The sequence below is a fragment of the Trachurus japonicus genome, chromosome 6 (genome assembly GCF_045865225.1).
Source record: "Trachurus japonicus isolate A0001 chromosome 6, Traja_1.0".
Classification (NCBI taxonomy): Eukaryota; Metazoa; Chordata; class Actinopteri; order Carangiformes; family Carangidae; genus Trachurus; species Trachurus japonicus.
Window position 1 is genome coordinate 24,092,501 of NC_140912.1, and position 17,260 is coordinate 24,109,760.

A 17,260-nucleotide genomic window follows, 5' to 3' on the forward strand; every position below is an offset into this window, starting at 1 on the left:
CCATTCATCTGACTTCCCTCACTCGGGGCGACGGGGTCACAGTATCCTACACTGTAAAATTATCACAAATGTATAGTTGATAGTAGGCTGATGTATTATGAACATAGCTGATTTATTTTGAAAGCAATTTTTACTAAATAAAACGCTTTATGTCACTCCTGTGGTCCTAACAGGCCCAGTACAGATTTTTCAATGGATAGAATAGCTCAAGAAGTTCAAGGAAATTAATTACTCAAACATTTGTCTAGTCTATGGGTGGAAGGTGTGGCATCACATATTTACAGTCCATTTTTTCCACATGAATATTATTGAGACAAACCAGCCATCAAACATGTGTCTATGCTGTGGCCAGCAGGGGGAGGTATCGCCCAAGGAAAACGCTATAGTAAATTATGCGTCAGCAGATTCGCAGCTTTCTGAATCTGCTTTATACACAAAACAGAATAATTCTCAAAACGAATAAATAAATAATAACAATAAAAAAAAGATACGTATAAAGGGTTTTCATAAATATAACATGGCATGGTTTAAAAAAAATATATATATAACGGAGAAAATAAAAATATCCATAACCACGAATGACACGAAAGTGCTGTTACAATCACACAGCTTCACCGGAGCGGTCAGCTGACTGGACCAAAAACAACAGCGTTGGACTGACAACAGGAAATAGATGAACGTCTGCTCATTCATACTCAGGTAAATTATCCATCTGGAAAGAGTTATACGTTCTCCAAACACTTTAAAACCCCATAAACAGGTGGGTATGTCTACGGCAAAGTGCTTCTCTCATTATTTTTTCTCCCTGTAGCTCAAACATTAGCTTTACTGCTAGCTAACGTTGAGCTAACTCTACGTAGATGTCCCTGTCACAGAGCAGTGATTACATACAGCTAATAATAAATATATTGATTTTAGGAAATGCTAAAATACTTGTCTGCTGGCAAATATACTGTAACAATATGTAAGTGAGTAACCACTGCTCTCACTGTGTTGGTTGTGCTCTGTATTGTGTAGACAACAGGTTAATAACAGGTAATTTCAATGGTTTCAGGAGATGACAGTGCAGGCCATGTCCACGCTAATGAAAGGCCTCACCCCTCATTTGGTTCTTTATTCAATAATAGTGAATTAGACAAGAATGGAGCTTTTTTTCCCCCTACACAGACACTTTAAATTTGATTTGTTTTATTGTTGACTTCTATTTTCTATTTTTTTCTCCCCCACAGCCTTGGTCATGAAGAAGAGCAAAGGAAAAACGAGCAGTGCTGCAGAGAAGGAGTTTGTGTTTGAGTTCAGGGCAGGAAAACACAACTGTGTCCTGAAAGTGCCACTGAGGTTTCCCGTCCAAGAGAACATCAGTGACCTTCATGGACGCCTGATGCTGCTGCACAAAATACCCTGCTACATAGAAACTGGTGAGATGGCCACTCCTGGTGAAATAATATGTATCCAAGGAACAGTTACAGAACATAACATGTTTGTGGTTTTACACTGCTCACAGTTACAGTCTGTCACTGTAATCATGGCTTTAACACTAGCATTAGCCATCATTTGATCTGGGAAGTTTGTCATGCACTTCATACCCTTCGTACCCTAGACATAATAAGAAGTAAAACTCTGCAGTTAATACAAAAATTGACACAACAATAATATTCAACGTTTTTGTTGCAAAGCTTTTCATGCTGTTTCTTTTTTTAAGAATAGATATGTATCTGCCACTTAAAATGTGTAATCCATATCTGTGCAGTTGGACATGGAAAATTTGATTGAACTGATATAATTTCTCTCCATACGTCTTCCTAGAAAAGAGACAGTATTGCCTGCAAGCGTGCTGTTAGTTTGCAATCTAACCGACTGGATCATATCCAACCCATTGATTTTGTGGAGCACTACTTGGCTGGCACAGAAATGAAAACAATTTTTTAAATGACTGGCTTTTGCTGTGCTTGCATTTCTTCTTACAGAGTTAAAAACATCCCTTTCCAACTTCATCGAGAGCGAAACCATCCTGGATTATGACAGAGAGGCGGAGCTCGCCCTGCAGAGACTCACCGCAGGAGATGTAGATGTGAACCAGCTCACCAATGCATGGGCCAGGTCATATGTGGAGGTGATCACACTTTTCAGTATCCTATGCCCTAAAAGGTGTTTCTAACAGACCACATAACAGATTTACAGTCATTATGTCTTTGGATTCATCTGAGTTGGCCACAGTTCCTGTTGTTTTAAGCTAAAACATCTGTGTTTTGATTTATATCACTTATTTGCATTCTGTCACTCTCACATTACACAAAGTTGTGGCGGTTGTGGACTGAAGTGTATATAATTTCAATAATAAGATATCAACACTGAGTATAACTGAGTGAGTAATACAAATATTTATTTTTTCAAAGTTAGTTTGGATGCATATAAATACCTAAAACTATGTAGGAAAATATTTCTGTTAATAATGTGGAAGGCATGCTTTATTTTTGGCAGGTGTTCCAGAAAGTTAATTTCAGACACTGGTTGTCCAGCAGACCCCGATCATATATCTACTACTCCATGTTTCTGAGTAGCACAGCAAAGTGTTTTGAAAGTGTCCTTGAACGCTCCTGCTACCTTTAGGGATAGTCATGGGTCATTAAAGTAGCTTAAACAGTTGATAATTCATAAGTAGTAGAGAAATAGACTTCCATTACATGCGTTTAGGTCCGATGTTTAATGTATTTCTTACTCGTTACACTTGGTTGCACTTTGATGGATTTTTGCCTGAAGATCCAAAATGTGGCGGCGGTTTCACATATCTGAAATTGGAGTCATCACTTTTATATTACGGATCAATGCAAAAACAAACAGCCTAGTGAGACTTTCAGTGGCCCTTGTGGTTTTCTGATTAAGCATGGTCTGTGCAATGGTGGAGTTTGTGACTATCTCATCTTTCTTTCTTTTTTAAGAAAAAAGAGACATTTTGGTTTTACACAAAGCCACACTGACCCTCTGCTGTCACTTACTCAGGCACCGATAAATAAAAAAAGACAGTGGCCGCCTCTGGCCCACTGCACTCGGACATTTACGACATGTAGCACCGGCTACCTCTCAGCGTTTTACTGCTGTCACACAGAAATACACATGGACGCCGTCCAGTGTCCATCATGTTTGTGGCCTGAAGATTCCTGAGCCTGTATAAATAGAGGAGTTTCAGATTCTGAATACTGTTCTGTTGCTTTTCTAATTATGGATCATCATCTGCCCTGGTTTATTGCAAAACCCTTTAAAATCTGTTTACATTGCAGATCGGCTTCCTCATTTGTCTTCCTCTTAACATAGTGAACATTTGTCACCTCTGAGCTGGTCGTTTTTAACTCGCAGTGCGTGCAGCCGCTCATCACCCTGATAATGTCTCATGCAATGCAGCAACCCTGCAATTTATGGCAAAGATCAAAATCATAACAGTAAACAATACAGATGTGCAGAAGAGAATAAATAGGTAAACAGATGAATATATACAAGTATGTTATTGTCTTACCTCTGTCTCTGTTTCAGACCACGCTGGAACATGCTCGGCCTGAGGAGCCCAGTTGGGATGAGGACTTTGCTGATGTTTACCATGAGCTCATCCACTCCCCTGCCTCGGATACTCTACTCAACCTGGAGCACAACTACTTTGTTAGCATTTCTGAGCTCATCAGTGAGAGAGACATGGAGATTAAGAAACTGCAGGAGAGGTGGGTGTTGTTATTATTATGGCCTGCAACCTCATGTACATTCACATTTATTCTCTTGCAGCCCATATTAGTGATATGAATTGACTGGTAACACAAATTTAGTGGAATTTCTCTGGGTCAGTGTAGAGACCCAAACCGTCACACAGGTGGCTCAAAATTCAAAGCATACTCAAAACTTATTCCTCATCAGTATAAATCAGCGCAAATAGCAAAACAATAATAAATGGCGCTTACAGTCAGGGTCAGAAAGAGCTTATGCAGCAGTAACTCATAAATAATTGTTATGAGTCGAGACTAAAAGTGGCCCATATATAATGATAGTAATGAGAAATTAACTTTTTTTTTTTTGTTTAATTGAATGGATAGGATAGGACTCAAGCTGATCCAGCACTGTTTTAGTCTGTTTGCTTTCTGATATATCAGGGACAAGCATTATACTGCACCAGAGTTTGCTTGGTTTGCTTTTTCAGTCGAGTCAATTCACATCATTTCAGACCTTTCACACAAATAGACAAATTAATCTGAATTTCAATTGAACCAAACAGTGCAATTTTGTATTTTAATAAAATGTTGTTGAGTAATGTCTCTGCCTTCACACCTTTTTTTTTTTTTTTTTACCTCCATCTGACAGACAAGCAGCTGAAATGGACAAAGTGATGCACGAGCTGGGGAACACTTTGAGTGATCATGATGTGAATGCAGTGGCATCTCAGCACTTTGATGCACAGCAGGTAAATAGGAAATCAAAGCGCACTGTTGTTTGTTGCAGTGTGTTTCTTGGTGTCACAGTTATCATTTGGTGTTTCAGAGGGTTCAGTAGATTCATTCTGACACCGACATTGTCTTCTTTAATCAGGTGCTGGAAAACAAGTGGGCAAGTGAGCTAAAGCAAGTAACTGGCATTCAAAAGCACGAGTACCAGGAGTGGGTCATCAAACTGCACCAGGACCTGCAGAAATCCACCAACAGCAGCCAAATTAAGTGAGTTTGTCGCTATGTGTTTGTGTCAACCCCCAACAATCCCACTTAGTCTTTCAAATCTGTGCACAAAGTAAAAATGGTTGCTTTAAGATAATTTATCATGTTGAGTCAGGTGCTTACAGTAGGTGCTTACTCTTTTTAGGTAGTAAAAAAAAGAAAGATGTAGTACCGACACGGTTGGATGAAATCTGCAGACGCAGCGGCTCTGAGTGGGATCATCGAAATGCAGCGAGGACAGCGGCACTTGTTTATCCACTGACACTGAGCCTTGGCACAGAGGCTCTGGCTTGTCTTGGCTTTGACATTTAAGTCGGTCTTAAATTTATTTTTGCAGTCATTAACCACACAAGTAGGTTGATAATAAAACTTGCACTGATACAATAAAGTGTTTGAGAGACAATGCCTGGGGAGTACAATGAATAAAAAAAAGTGTTTGCTGGCTCAGAAAAATAACAAAATGAATAGACAAAACACTGCAAAATCCTTATTGTGATCAGTACAAGTGGGAAAGTCTCTTTTCCCTCTTGATGCTTGCTAGAGGTCAGACTGACCCTGCACTGACAGGATCTCAACAGCTGCACTCCTCCAGCAGCTCTAATCCAAAACACGCCATCTCTGCTGGCTTTCTGGAGCACAGGCTGCATTTACATATTAATTGAAGTGATTACAAGAGGTCAAACACTCGTCTTAATATGACTGATGCTTAGCTGCACAGTATCAGTTATGACCGCCAACTTGGGAAAAGAAGTGGAAAGAAATCTAATAGGGCTTAAGAGTGATGTCGAACAGTTTAGCTCTGGTTTAAATTCAGGTCTTACACTCTCCCTCTGCATATATTGGCTATTCCATCAAAACAATGAAACTTCCAATACCTGCACACTAAGAGCTTTTCTGACAGTGTGCTGACCCTGCATCATTTTTTCTTAATTATGAATATCATTATTTTGTTAAGTGTAGGTTGAACTTAATACTTCTATATTAGCACTCTGAACACTGTCATTAAAGGTGAGGGAAACCCGTAAAGAGAATTCAGACTGCGTTTCTCATTCTTGTTTTATAAATGAAGTGAAAGAAGAAGCATAATCATTATTCCTCTTTTTTTAATTAAGTAAGATGAAACCATAAACACTGCAGCTAAAATGACAGTAAAAGGTGATTTATTTGTTCCATAATGTCTTTGTAATGTCCTTTCTTTACTGATTGAGTTGTTTGCATGAATGATTTCCAGTGAGGAGATAAAGATGCAGCCCAACCAGATGTCAGAGCTTGCAGATTCTGGGGCCAGGATGTTTGAGGAGCAACCTCAGCTGGAGGAGAGCTTCACCATACACCTAGGTACTGAATGCAAACAGTCTCTTCTTCACTAGCCTTGTGGCGGCTGCAGCAGCAACACATCACTGGATGGTATTTTATTTTATGCAATACAAATGTGATGTTTGTTTGTGTCTGTCTTCTGTGTGTAAATGCTTCCTTTTTTCTTTTTTGTTTTTGTCCAGGAGCACAACTGAAGACGATGCACAACCTGCGGCTGGTCCGGGCAGATGTGCTGGATTTCTGTAAACACCGGCACCACGGCAGCGGTGGAGCAAAGCTGCGGCGACTGCAGACGGCGCTCTCGCTGTACTCCTCCTCGCTGTGTGGGCTGGTGCTGCTGGTCGACAACAGGGTCAACTCCTACAGTGGCATCAAGAGAGGTCATTGGACTTTATAAATGCTTTTTCACCTCATATTGAAAAGGATAGTGTTGTTCATCATCTCTATGAATTTCATTGTGATTTCTGCAGTTCATTGTTTTATTTTGCCATTTTCCCAACATTTTTAAAAACTTCGGTTCAACTCAGGACTCACTCTAGTCACTTGGAGAATAAGACTTTTTATTCACGCCTCTTGAAATCTTTTGTTTAAAGACTAGGCACCCCATTCTCCCTTAAGTATGCATTGCTTGTTTTAAAGCATGGGTGTGCACAATGATTAGCTCTGGGTAGTCATTTGGTTCCAGAACAGAAGTGAGGCTTTTTTTTTTTCATGCATAATTTAGCTCTTGGCCTCTTTTGTGCTGACTTGTAGACTTTGCAACGGTGGCAAAGGAGTGCACAGACTTCCACTTTCCCTGTCTGGAGGAGCAGCTGGAGGAGGTGCAGCAGGTGGTGCTCTATGCCAGAGCCCAGCGGAGCAGCAAGCAGAAAGACCAGCCTGGTGAGACTTGGAGCTGTGTGCACTTTACTTTCTCTCTCATTTGCTACCACAGCTATAACACACACGAGGCATCGAGCGTTGAGGAGGATGAGGAAAAAGTGAAGGAAAAGCTTTGTGAAGCTGAAGGTCACAGCGCTCTCATCCTGGATGTCCTGATTTCACCAGAAAATTAAAAGTGTAGCAGGTGACCTGGGCAGACACCGCTGAATTAAAGTGATTATTCCAGGCGGCCAGGAGGAACTTTTTTTAGCCAGCTATGCAGTATAAAATGCTTCACTAATGTTGTTATTCATGGCCTTGTTCAACTGTAATACAGCGGCACGTGATACAAGTGGTTGTTTTTTTCTTTTTTTACGGATTCTGCTCACTTTGAAGTCGATCCCTAATTTACATGATTTGCTGTTTAGCAAGATAAACAAGTGAAACTTTAACTCTAGAGACACCGAACGAACAGTAAAATGTTTAGTTTAACATTATACAGCGAGGAAATGGGAGACACTACATCATCAGTGCTCACACGCCGACTGAAAACTGTGTCCAGATCCTTATCGCAGAACAGCACAGTGGTTTGTAGAGAAGAGCTGGATATAGAGACAGTCTGTCAAGGCTTTCCAGGAAAGGTCAGCTATGATTGTTTTCATTTAAATGTCATTTACTTACAGAGATACAAAGGAATGGAGGCGATGACAAGAGCAAAAATATTGAAAGAAATCCCTCCAACATCTTACCAGGTAACGTTTATCAATACATATTGATCCCACAGTATACCTACACACTATTTCTGTCATTTTTTTTGGCCATCTTTTAATTTTCCTGCTTCTTCTTTTCTTCAAGGTGAGTTCTACATCTCACGGCATTCGAACCTGTCGGAGGTCCACGTCGTCTTCCACCTGTGTGTGGACGACAACGTCCGCTCAGGGAACATCACGGCACGGGATCCTGCCATTATGGGCTTGAGAAACATCCTGAAGGTGTGCTGTACGCATGACGTCACCACGGTTACTGTCCCTCTACTGCTGGTCCACGACATGTCAGAGGTGAGAGTTAAGTGCGAGTGCTGTGAATGCATCTATGTATAAATGATGGTGTGATATGCGAATACAAAAACTGAATAAAATGTTCAAGTGACTTCTCCAAATGGCACATTATCATGGAGTAAACATAGAAAAACTAGCTTTACAAAAGGTAAATGTTTGAGTAGGGCAGAGCATTAATTTGGCTACCAACAACTTGGCTTTAACATATTTGTAAAGGGTTGCAGTGTAACCATGACAGCCAAAGGTTTGTGTGTTTAGTGATCCTGAGAGTCTTAGTGGATCTTAACCATTGGCGAGGAGGAGATGACAGAAAAATGTTGGGGATGTCCTGTGGTTGCTCAATGTTTAGTTATTTTCTTTAAATGTTGTAGAAATTGGGTGCTTTGGGTATTGATAACAGTTAAAATGATTGGCTAAAAGTAATAGATAAATAGTTATAACTTCCGACTTAACACCACTACAAGTGTTAGTCGTACGAATGCAGACTTGACTAAACTAAGCTTAAATTTCTTTTGTAACATCTACTGTTGTAGCTTTACATTTTTTATGATTAACAAAGCGATAATTGTTTCAAAATAATCTTTAAACGCATAATGGGTGGTGTTGGTGAGGGGTTTCATGAGGTCAGTTCTATCAGCTATGTAGGTAAAGGTGAAAATGTCAAAAAAAATATGTTGTAAAAATAGATGAGAAATTATGAATTTTAATTTTGGGGTGAACTTTTCTTCTGCATTTAACAATACTACATGCTCTTATGAAAACAGAAACCAGATTCAGCTACAGACACATCACCCCATATCTGGATTTAGCGTTGTTTACGACTTCCTCAGCAGGGGAGAAGAATTACTAACCCTATAATTATATTCTTCTGTTTGTGTTGGTATTTCATTTCTATGATGAGCCTGCATAGTGTGAAAACCTACTGGCCCCACAGGTTTGTGTGGTTCTGTTAGGTGGCACAGTGAGAAGTTCATCTCTTTCTCTTTTCTTTCTGCCTCTACTTGTTCATGCGCTGCATTGTCAGCTGCTGCGTGTCAGGCCCCGACTGTGAATCCAGCCTTCAACTTATAACACTTCCCAGGCTTGAAACAAGAAGGACAGAGTCGAGGGTCATGAATGTGCTCTGTTTACTCTGTACCTCGGAGTGTATGAAGCTGTCGTCTACTCACAGAGGGGGGTGAGGGGTGTTTAGGTGGATATCCAGTCAGTATAAGGTGGATTTCTTTTTCCTGTTTAAAAAGAATGAAAATCAGATTATCTTTCAACGTGAATATCAGCTCCTGAAAATTAAATCATGATAATTAACGGAGAATTCCTTACAATGGAAAGGGAATTCTCAACAAGTTGCTGTCTGGACTGGAGTTCACTCGTGCCACAACATGCCCTGTGCCATTTTTCTTCTCATGTCTAATCAAGAGTCTTTGTTTACATAACCAAAGTCCTCTAACTTTTGAAGCCTGGGGAACCAGAGGCGCTTTAATTGTTAGCTTCTGGTTTCACATCAAAACTTTCCATGTGTCCTCTTCTTTTCTGCCTTGTTTTCCTTTTTAGTAAAGATGTTTTCCTGTTTGTACAAGCCTATTCTCGTGTTTTGGCTTTAAAACAACTGGCATAGTTTGTCTACATGAACTACAAACTGCAATCAAAACAAAACAGGGCTGTGCCTTCTATTCTTATTTTTAGGTGTTTTTTCCCTCTTAGACCATTTAGAGTTTGAGTTAAAAGGATCACGCAAGGATTACTCAGCGACACTGTGATGCACATTAAAACATTTTGCAAAGACAAAATTGAAAAGCCCATTTTTAAACCAATTTTGAGGTGGTGCAGTTTGCAGACAGTGACTCTTACACAGTTTGACAACTGCTGTGTTCATTTTTCTGGTTGCTGAATTGCCTTTTCTTGCCTCAATTACTCCAGTCCTAATGAAATACTCTGGAATATATCATCCTGTTGTGATTGCATCAAAGTCCCATTGCTCAATCCAACGCGGTTTAACTCAGCGTTAAACCAGTTAGTGGGTGACACGGTTGTCATGGACCTAGTTCGTTAGGTAGACGTCTTCTTTTCCACATCACTGTGCCACACTCTCAACAGAAGACATACAGTATATACACACATTAACATACACTTTACACACACACAGTAGCACAGCAACAATACAGTGTTTTCTTTACAATAATGTAGTATAAAACATACAAAACACACCACTGAGACAGCAACTGCACTTTTGCACCCGTTCTCTCAGTGTATAGTACTGTATAGTAGCCTATAGTATCTGCATATAGTGTGCAAGAATGTATTAAGTGGCCAAGCGCGCGGGGATATTTAAGAGCAATAGGGACATACTTGACAAGTGAATCCTGTCATCTGAGTGCCATTGTGCACACTAACACAACTCCGACACACACACACACAGCACAGCAACAGTTTTAATGAACAGTGCTGCTGGATCACAGTCTCATCCACTCCAAAAGTGTCTCTATGTGCAACATTCAAATCATAATGTGTAAGCCTAACTCTGTAATAAAAAAAGAAAAAGAAAAAAACTGGTAAACACACAGGAATAAACAGAGTGTGATGAAAAATATTCACATAAGTTATAATCAATAGAGAAAATTAATATATGATAACAAGTCAAAAATGATCAGATGTAAAAGTAAATGAAGCCTAAAGACAACAAAACTGAAATTGAAAAATATGAGATAAAAAGTATATAAAATATAGTCTATGGGATTAAAAAGTCATAATTATGAGATAGAAAGTCAAATTCATTTTATTGAAATTTATTCAATGGCGTTTCCTAAACGTGGCTTGTAGCTCGCGGTGATGGCAGACTTCGTCTTACCGTAAGTTTGGGTAAAGTGCATAACCAATCGCGCTGCACTTTTGGTTGTTGGAGAAATGGGACACACTTGCGCACTTACACCAAGCCCATGAATGCGCACGCAAAGTGCCCAAGCGTGTAAGCGTGATCGAGTGTGCATATTGGGACAGGCCCTTTTAGACATACTTTATTGAGCTCAAGGGAAATTCAAGTGTCCTAGCGGCACAGATGTACATATACTATGAGGGCATAAAAAGCAATATAACACAGAGAAAATAAAATTTACAAAAAAAATATCAAATATGTACATCCATATGTTATGTATCAAATCATAAAATAATATAAATAGAGAAAATAGAAAGCCATTTGAAGGGTGAAGAGATGATTTAGTGGATGATGTCTTGTTCTTCAGTATTTGTGCGTTGTGTGTGTGACGGAGTCTGGGTGTGTGTAGACCAATTATCTTGGCAGCACTATTGGTTATAGTGCGTGTGAATTCTGACCCAGGTTGTGACATAAACCAAGTTGAAGAAGGTGACACCACTGCCTCCAGCTCTTAAATCCAGTTTGTTGACTTTGTATGGGAACAACATATTCCCTAGTAGGTGTACGTGTGTGTGTGGTAGAGGCTAGACCTAAATAACACTCCCCACTATGAACAAAGGTTGATTGGCAGAGATGAGTACATGCTACGGTCACTTCCGCCAGCCTGAAGCCAAATACAGTTTGAATATGGAAAAACAACATACAAAACTATCTATTAAACCTTTGTCAGATCTGATTGTTGACAAGATCACCTGACTAGAAACTTTGCATGGGTGTCCGTTAATGTTTAATAGATGCAGTATCTCATTTACATACCTGCGTAAGACTGTGCAATGTGACACTCTTCATACGAAAGCATGTGAGTAGGTAATTTCTTTAATGTGTCACATTTTTAACTGTAACTGTATGACTCAGCACCAACATGACTGGGAATGTCAAAAAATCCTAATAAGCAAATTATTGAACCTTTAGAGGCATGTTAATTAAAAAGGTGGATAGATACATAAAACCAAGAGATAATACGAACAACTACCCTATTTCTGTAAAAGGTATGTTGACCTCTTGTCCTTTTTAAATGAAATTTTATCTTCTTGCCGTTTCCTGAATTAGTTGTTGCACCAACAGGTGAGTGTGTTACAGTGTTATGTGTGGTTTCACTGCACATCATTTTAAACAGTGTTCTCGCTTCTCTTTTCAACTCTTTGCAGGAAATGACCATACCCTGGTGTCTGAAGCGAGCTGAGCTGGTGTTCAAATGTGTCAAAGGTAACAGTATACCTTTATATTTTTATTTTATACTTGTTGCGGCTATCTTTCAAAACATAAGCCGCTGAGAAAGTTAGTGCTCGTCTTCGTGACACGTCCCCCCAAAAATCCAAAAGTCCATATGCAGTTTGAAAGTGTTTATTGCAACAAAAACTTAAAAAAAAGAGCCAAAAAGCAGTTATTGCAAAAATAAAAAATAAAACAATACCAGGTGTGCTTCAGTAATGATGAATAAAATGATTATTAATTAATAAGCCCATACAAAAGGAAACAAAAGCAAAATATATTTTGGCGGGGCGGCATTTAGCTCACTTGGTAGAGCTGCCGCCCCATGTTGAGGCTACAGTCCTCACTGCACCCTTTCCTGCAGTCGTTCCCCCTCTCTGCCCCCCCATTTCCTGTCTCTTTCTTGACTGTGCTATCGATTAAAGGCAATAAAAAGCCCAAAAAATATACTTAAAAAAAAATTTTTTGGCTCCAACATTACTACTTTGATGTAAAATGACAACATGCACAAGTCTTTTGAACATTTCCTCAAAGTCAAAGAGCAGGAGAATGTTTTTGTGCGTCTGTGTCTGTGGCATCCAGAGCTAGAGATAGTGTGTTTTGTTATCATCCGTTCCTCCCGTTCCTCAGAGCATATCTCTGTAACTCTGTCAGGGAATTTCCTCAAATTTGGCACAAAAACCTTCTTGGCTTGAACTGATTCGGTTTTGGTTTTGGTCCAACGTCCAGGTCACCATGACCCAACAAAACACTGATTTTTCCCTGTGAACCTGATATCGTGGTGGGGGATCTTTGAGGGGGTTCTCTACAGATGTATAATAAACATTTAACTGGACCCCAGAACATAACGACTAAGATGTTGGTGGTTAGAAAGGTCATGGTCACACTGGTTGCAATATTTGACATAGTTGGTGAGCTCCCCTCTGATTGCTTGATACAGATTGCTACAAATTAACCACAATATGGCTACAAATAAACCAATCACAGTTGGGTTGCAAACGGACCAATCAGATCACAGCCACAAATCAACAAGATTGATTTTAAGGTTACAAAGCAACCAGTGCATACCAAAAGTGTAATGTGCTTCATTGTGCCAAGCCCCTGGTGCATAATCACATCTCATTGACTAAATGTGCTGCAAGTGTTTATGACAGTCAGACAGTTTGTGTCAGTCTGGAAAATGTTAAAGGGATAGTTCAACATTTTGGCAAATTGACCCATTGCCATAATCCCTATAGTCATAGCAGTAGGTTCGTTACCTTTAATTGTCGGTGCAAGCTATTTTTAGAACAGTGGAGCAGAGCCGCGAGCTGCTCAGAGCTACGCTACGGAGGCTCATGGGATTTCTTGGTTTCTCTCATCAAACTCATCAAATACACAATCCAACAACTCCAAAGCGCTCTCGTTGAGTTGTTTACGAGACAAATGCACAGACTGCTTGCCGAAAAACTGCCCCCGACAGAACTCGCATCAGCGGTTTTGCATGAATTTACCTCGAAAGCAACTCTGTCTCGTAACGTTCTGTTATTATCTCATAGCGTGGTGAATGTGCAGGTCACAACATGTCTACCAGAGTGTTTTGGAGTTGTTGGATTGTGTAAATTTATGAGTTTGATGAGGGAAACCAAGAAATCCCATTAGCCTCCGTAGCGTAGCTCTGACCAGCTCGCGGCTCTGCTCCGCCGTTCTAAAAACATCTTACACCAACAATTAAAGGTGATGAATCTACTCCTAAAACTATAGGGATTATGGTAATGGGCCAATTTGCCAAAAATGTTGAACTATCCCTTTAAAAACCACTATCTAAAATTAGACAAAAAGTAGATGAATCAAGTTGAGGGAAAGTGAGTACACAAAATAACACAAGCATAACATTTGAATGTGTTTCATTTGCAGGTTTCATGATGGAGATGGCCTCTTGGGATGGTGGTATATCACGCACAGTTCAGTTTCTAGTGCCAAAGGTGAGAACAGAATGTGTTGCCTATATTTATGATTTTCACATCTTATAGCTGAAGGGATGCACAGTCACCCTTTGAGTAACTGCCTGCCAGCAGACAGAGCCTCAGTAGAAACTGTACATCTAAAGGCCTCACATGTACACAACATCACAAAAGGCACACCTGGTCTTACGGTGCATACCTTTGCAGGCAGAGAAGAAAGCCTGGTTTGAAAAGCATGTAATAAATCATAGATTATAGAGCTTTACGCACTGTTGACTACTGCTTTTAGTTTATCTAGTGGTAAAAGAAAGCTCAGAGACTCATCCATAAAAATATGTGATAAGCAACGGGATAAACATGGCTTTCCAACACTGAGGTGTGATCTTGAATTTACTTGGTGTGTCTTTATAACGTACACAAGTTTATATAAAGAAAGAGAAGAAAAATTCAGACTATGAAATAAGTTGTTTTTTTTGTCATATATTCAAGTAATTGTGACTTCAATGCTGGATGAAGCATGAGTATAATTTTATTTTAGGCTGGGCTGGGTGTTGTATACGTATAGCTTCTGTAGTTTGTCAGGAAGGCAGCACGCCCTATATCATGATCTCATGTTGACAGTTAAAGATGATAAAACCAGCCGCATCAAAGGACTCCGACTGTATTGGCCCCCTGTCAGCTACACGCTCAAAGACCATTCAAAATAGCACCTACTGAAACAACATTGTTTTCTACACCTCAAACAGACACGGGGGGCTAAATATATACTATGGGATTGTGTGTGGTGGTTGAATGATGTGTGAGCGACTTTGTTTCTGCTTAAGATTAATACTTAACATTCTTAACATTCTTTTTTTTTTTTATAACGGATGTCGTTGCTTACACTGACACGGTATGCTCCACGTCAAAGTCACAGCTGCCGGAGCTGACATCATTTCAGCATCTTGACTGCTGCTCCCTCAGGAGAAAAAGACCCTGTGATGTTGAGCTGAAGGGCACTGCAGGGGCTGCTAACACCTGGCTGCACACAAACAGTCCAGATATGTTTATGTGTTCATGGACACATGAGAAGAAATGGTTTAAATTGTTCTTTTTTTTTTTTTTTTTTTTTACTGCTGCTGCAGAAATCTCAGTGCCTTGTTGCTGTGCTAATCCTGCCTGTCTCTTTATGTGTCTCCTTATGTTGACAGAGTATCTCAGAGGAGATGTTCTACCAGCTAAGCAACATGCTGCCTCAGATCTTCCGCGTCTCCTCCACTCTAACTCTCACCTCAAAGCACTGATGGATAACGGAGGTGCAACACAATGGATCCACGTGGCATTCAGGCTGAGAGAGGCAGGTTTCACATTAACAGCATTCACTGGAGAAGATTTTGTGAAGCGACACTTCAACCCCATTCCCATCTTGAAATTACATTAATTACAGAGGGATGAAATTACAGAGAAAATGTTATGAGTACATTATAGCACTGAATAGTAGAGGTGCAAAATGGATTCTAAATGCGAAGGGCCGTTTTTATCCAATTAATGAGCCTTGTTATTTTTTGCACCTTTCAAAGCCACGCACATTTACTGATACTTCTTACTGAAAGAGGGCCAGAATCAGTGGCTCTCACACAAAAAGCAGCTGCTGCAATTATTATTTCAAGCTTCTGGGGTGCAGTTCTGGCGAGGTTGATGACATCATGACCTCAGCCGCCGGTGCTGCAAGTATTTCAGTTTCCCTTTAAAGCTGCAATCTGAAACTTGCCCTCATGTTTGGGCTACGGCATGACAGAGCAGCTAGCATTGCGTTGGTGAAGTCATAGGTACATAGTGACGACATTTCCCGACCAAGCAGATGACGCAAATGTGAAAACAGGTATTGTTTACTATACTGAAGCGATGAAGTTGGGATGGGGAGTGGCAGTTTTTTGAATTGCTGAGTTGTCAACCTTGCTAAATGTGACATTTGAGGTATTATCCTCATACATTACCATACAGATGGAAAACATTACAGATCTCATTTTTAACTTTCATGTATGAAGTCCCTGTGGACATCATATTTCATTTGTTGAATGTTCATGAATTAGCCAGGATGGATGACCACACGGTTCAGCAGTCATATGAGCATTAGGAGTCTATTCCCACGGGTAATAGGCTTCATATTTGAGAGCTGGGTCTTCCAGACAGAAGTGACATGTACTTGGCTTCAACTAGTCCTGAAGACAAATGGCATTGCTGCTTAAATGGGCTATGTGCAGGTGTTTTTATACTGCATTGCAGTGAATTGTAGCATGGATCATTCTCCATGAGTGCGTGCATGTGTGTGCCCCCCCACCCCACCCCACCCCACCCCCACACACATACACACACCTCTGTTAACAGCAGATGGCACTGTTCCTAAAGACCAAGATGTGAAAAAGACAACAACACAGACACTTAACATGCTTATTATCCCAGGTAAAGTTTTAATGAGGGTCTCTGCTGCCTGTTGAAGTTCATTTTAAACCATTTTAATCTGCAGTCATGTCTTCACTGGTAAATGGTTGGTGAATGTGCTTAACACTTGAATCTACTAAAATGTGTATTCTGTATATTCACCGTATGTGTTTACATTTTTATGTTTATTAAAAAAAAAGTTACACACCACCCACCGCACTTTTTTGATCAAAATTCCTCATGAAAGCCATCACAAGATCATGACATAGTCTCACAGTTTGGATGATTAGGTTTTTCTCTTTGCCAACAGTGAAGCACTTCTGGTGTCATTTGCTAGCTTTTGGTTCAGCGTTTTATTTACTGCTGATGGGTTTCCCACAGGAACATAAGCTCTCTGAAGTTAATAATCCATGTCATTCATTGGAATTACATTCCTGCACATCTAATGGTGGTCTATAAGCCATTTCAGAGTGACTGAAATCAATTCAGCTTGTCAGATAGCTTACCACTGCCACGATGAGTGGTCGCGTCAGGCAGATTTAAAGAGTTGAAAGTGTAGCAATCAAGGCAAGTTGCCTTCTTTTCTTTTAAGATAAACAAGATGGCCAGCGGCCCTGAGAGAGTTATGACATTTCTTAATAGCTTCATGTTGAAACCTGCAACTGTTAATATCACGCCGCCATGCTGAGAACCCACAAAATTGTAAAAATATGTATTGCTGAGTGTTTGGCATTCTTAGGATTGGTCTCAGTGGCCTACAGTGTTGGGTTTCCTTGGGTTGAGTACAGCATGCTGTGATAGTTCAGTGTGATAGTTCACCTCTCTCTCTCA

At 40.1% G+C, this 17,260-nt stretch overlaps 1 protein-coding gene across 2 annotated transcripts; it reads left to right on the top strand.

Moving 5' to 3' along the window:
* Nucleotides 1-584: 584 nt before the first annotated feature.
* On the top strand, nucleotides 585-16,345 carry ferry3 (FERRY endosomal RAB5 effector complex subunit 3). 2 transcript variants are annotated; one of them, XM_085779930.1, is made up of 14 exons: nucleotides 585-699; nucleotides 1,230-1,418; nucleotides 1,968-2,113; nucleotides 3,529-3,710; nucleotides 4,342-4,441; nucleotides 4,567-4,691; nucleotides 5,920-6,026; nucleotides 6,188-6,385; nucleotides 6,759-6,887; nucleotides 7,550-7,618; nucleotides 7,722-7,924; nucleotides 12,002-12,059; nucleotides 13,962-14,029; nucleotides 15,199-16,345. In XM_085779930.1, exons 2-14 carry the CDS (start codon nucleotides 1,238-1,240, stop codon nucleotides 15,289-15,291), a joined length of 1,659 nt encoding a protein of 552 aa, XP_085636056.1. In that variant the 5' UTR covers nucleotides 585-699; nucleotides 1,230-1,237; the 3' UTR covers nucleotides 15,292-16,345. The 2 variants fall into 2 exon arrangements, with proteins under 2 accessions (XP_085636056.1, XP_085636057.1); XM_085779931.1 differs by having other exon boundaries at nucleotides 649-760.
* Nucleotides 16,346-17,260: the final 915 nt, after the last annotated feature.

What these genes read in the sequence shown, in the direction of transcription:
- ferry3 (XM_085779930.1), top strand. Translation starts at nt 1,238, where the DNA reads ATGAAGAAGAGCAAAGGAAAAACGAGCAGTGCTGCAGAGAAGGAGTTT. An exon ending in AGCACTTTGATGCACAGCAG is followed by an intron (nt 4,442 to 4,566) that starts GTAAATAGGAAA and finishes TTCTTTAATCAG; the next exon opens with GTGCTGGAAAACAAGTGGGC. An exon ending in CAAGCAGAAAGACCAGCCTG is followed by an intron (nt 6,888 to 7,549) that starts GTGAGACTTGGA and finishes ATTTACTTACAG; the next exon opens with AGATACAAAGGAATGGAGGC.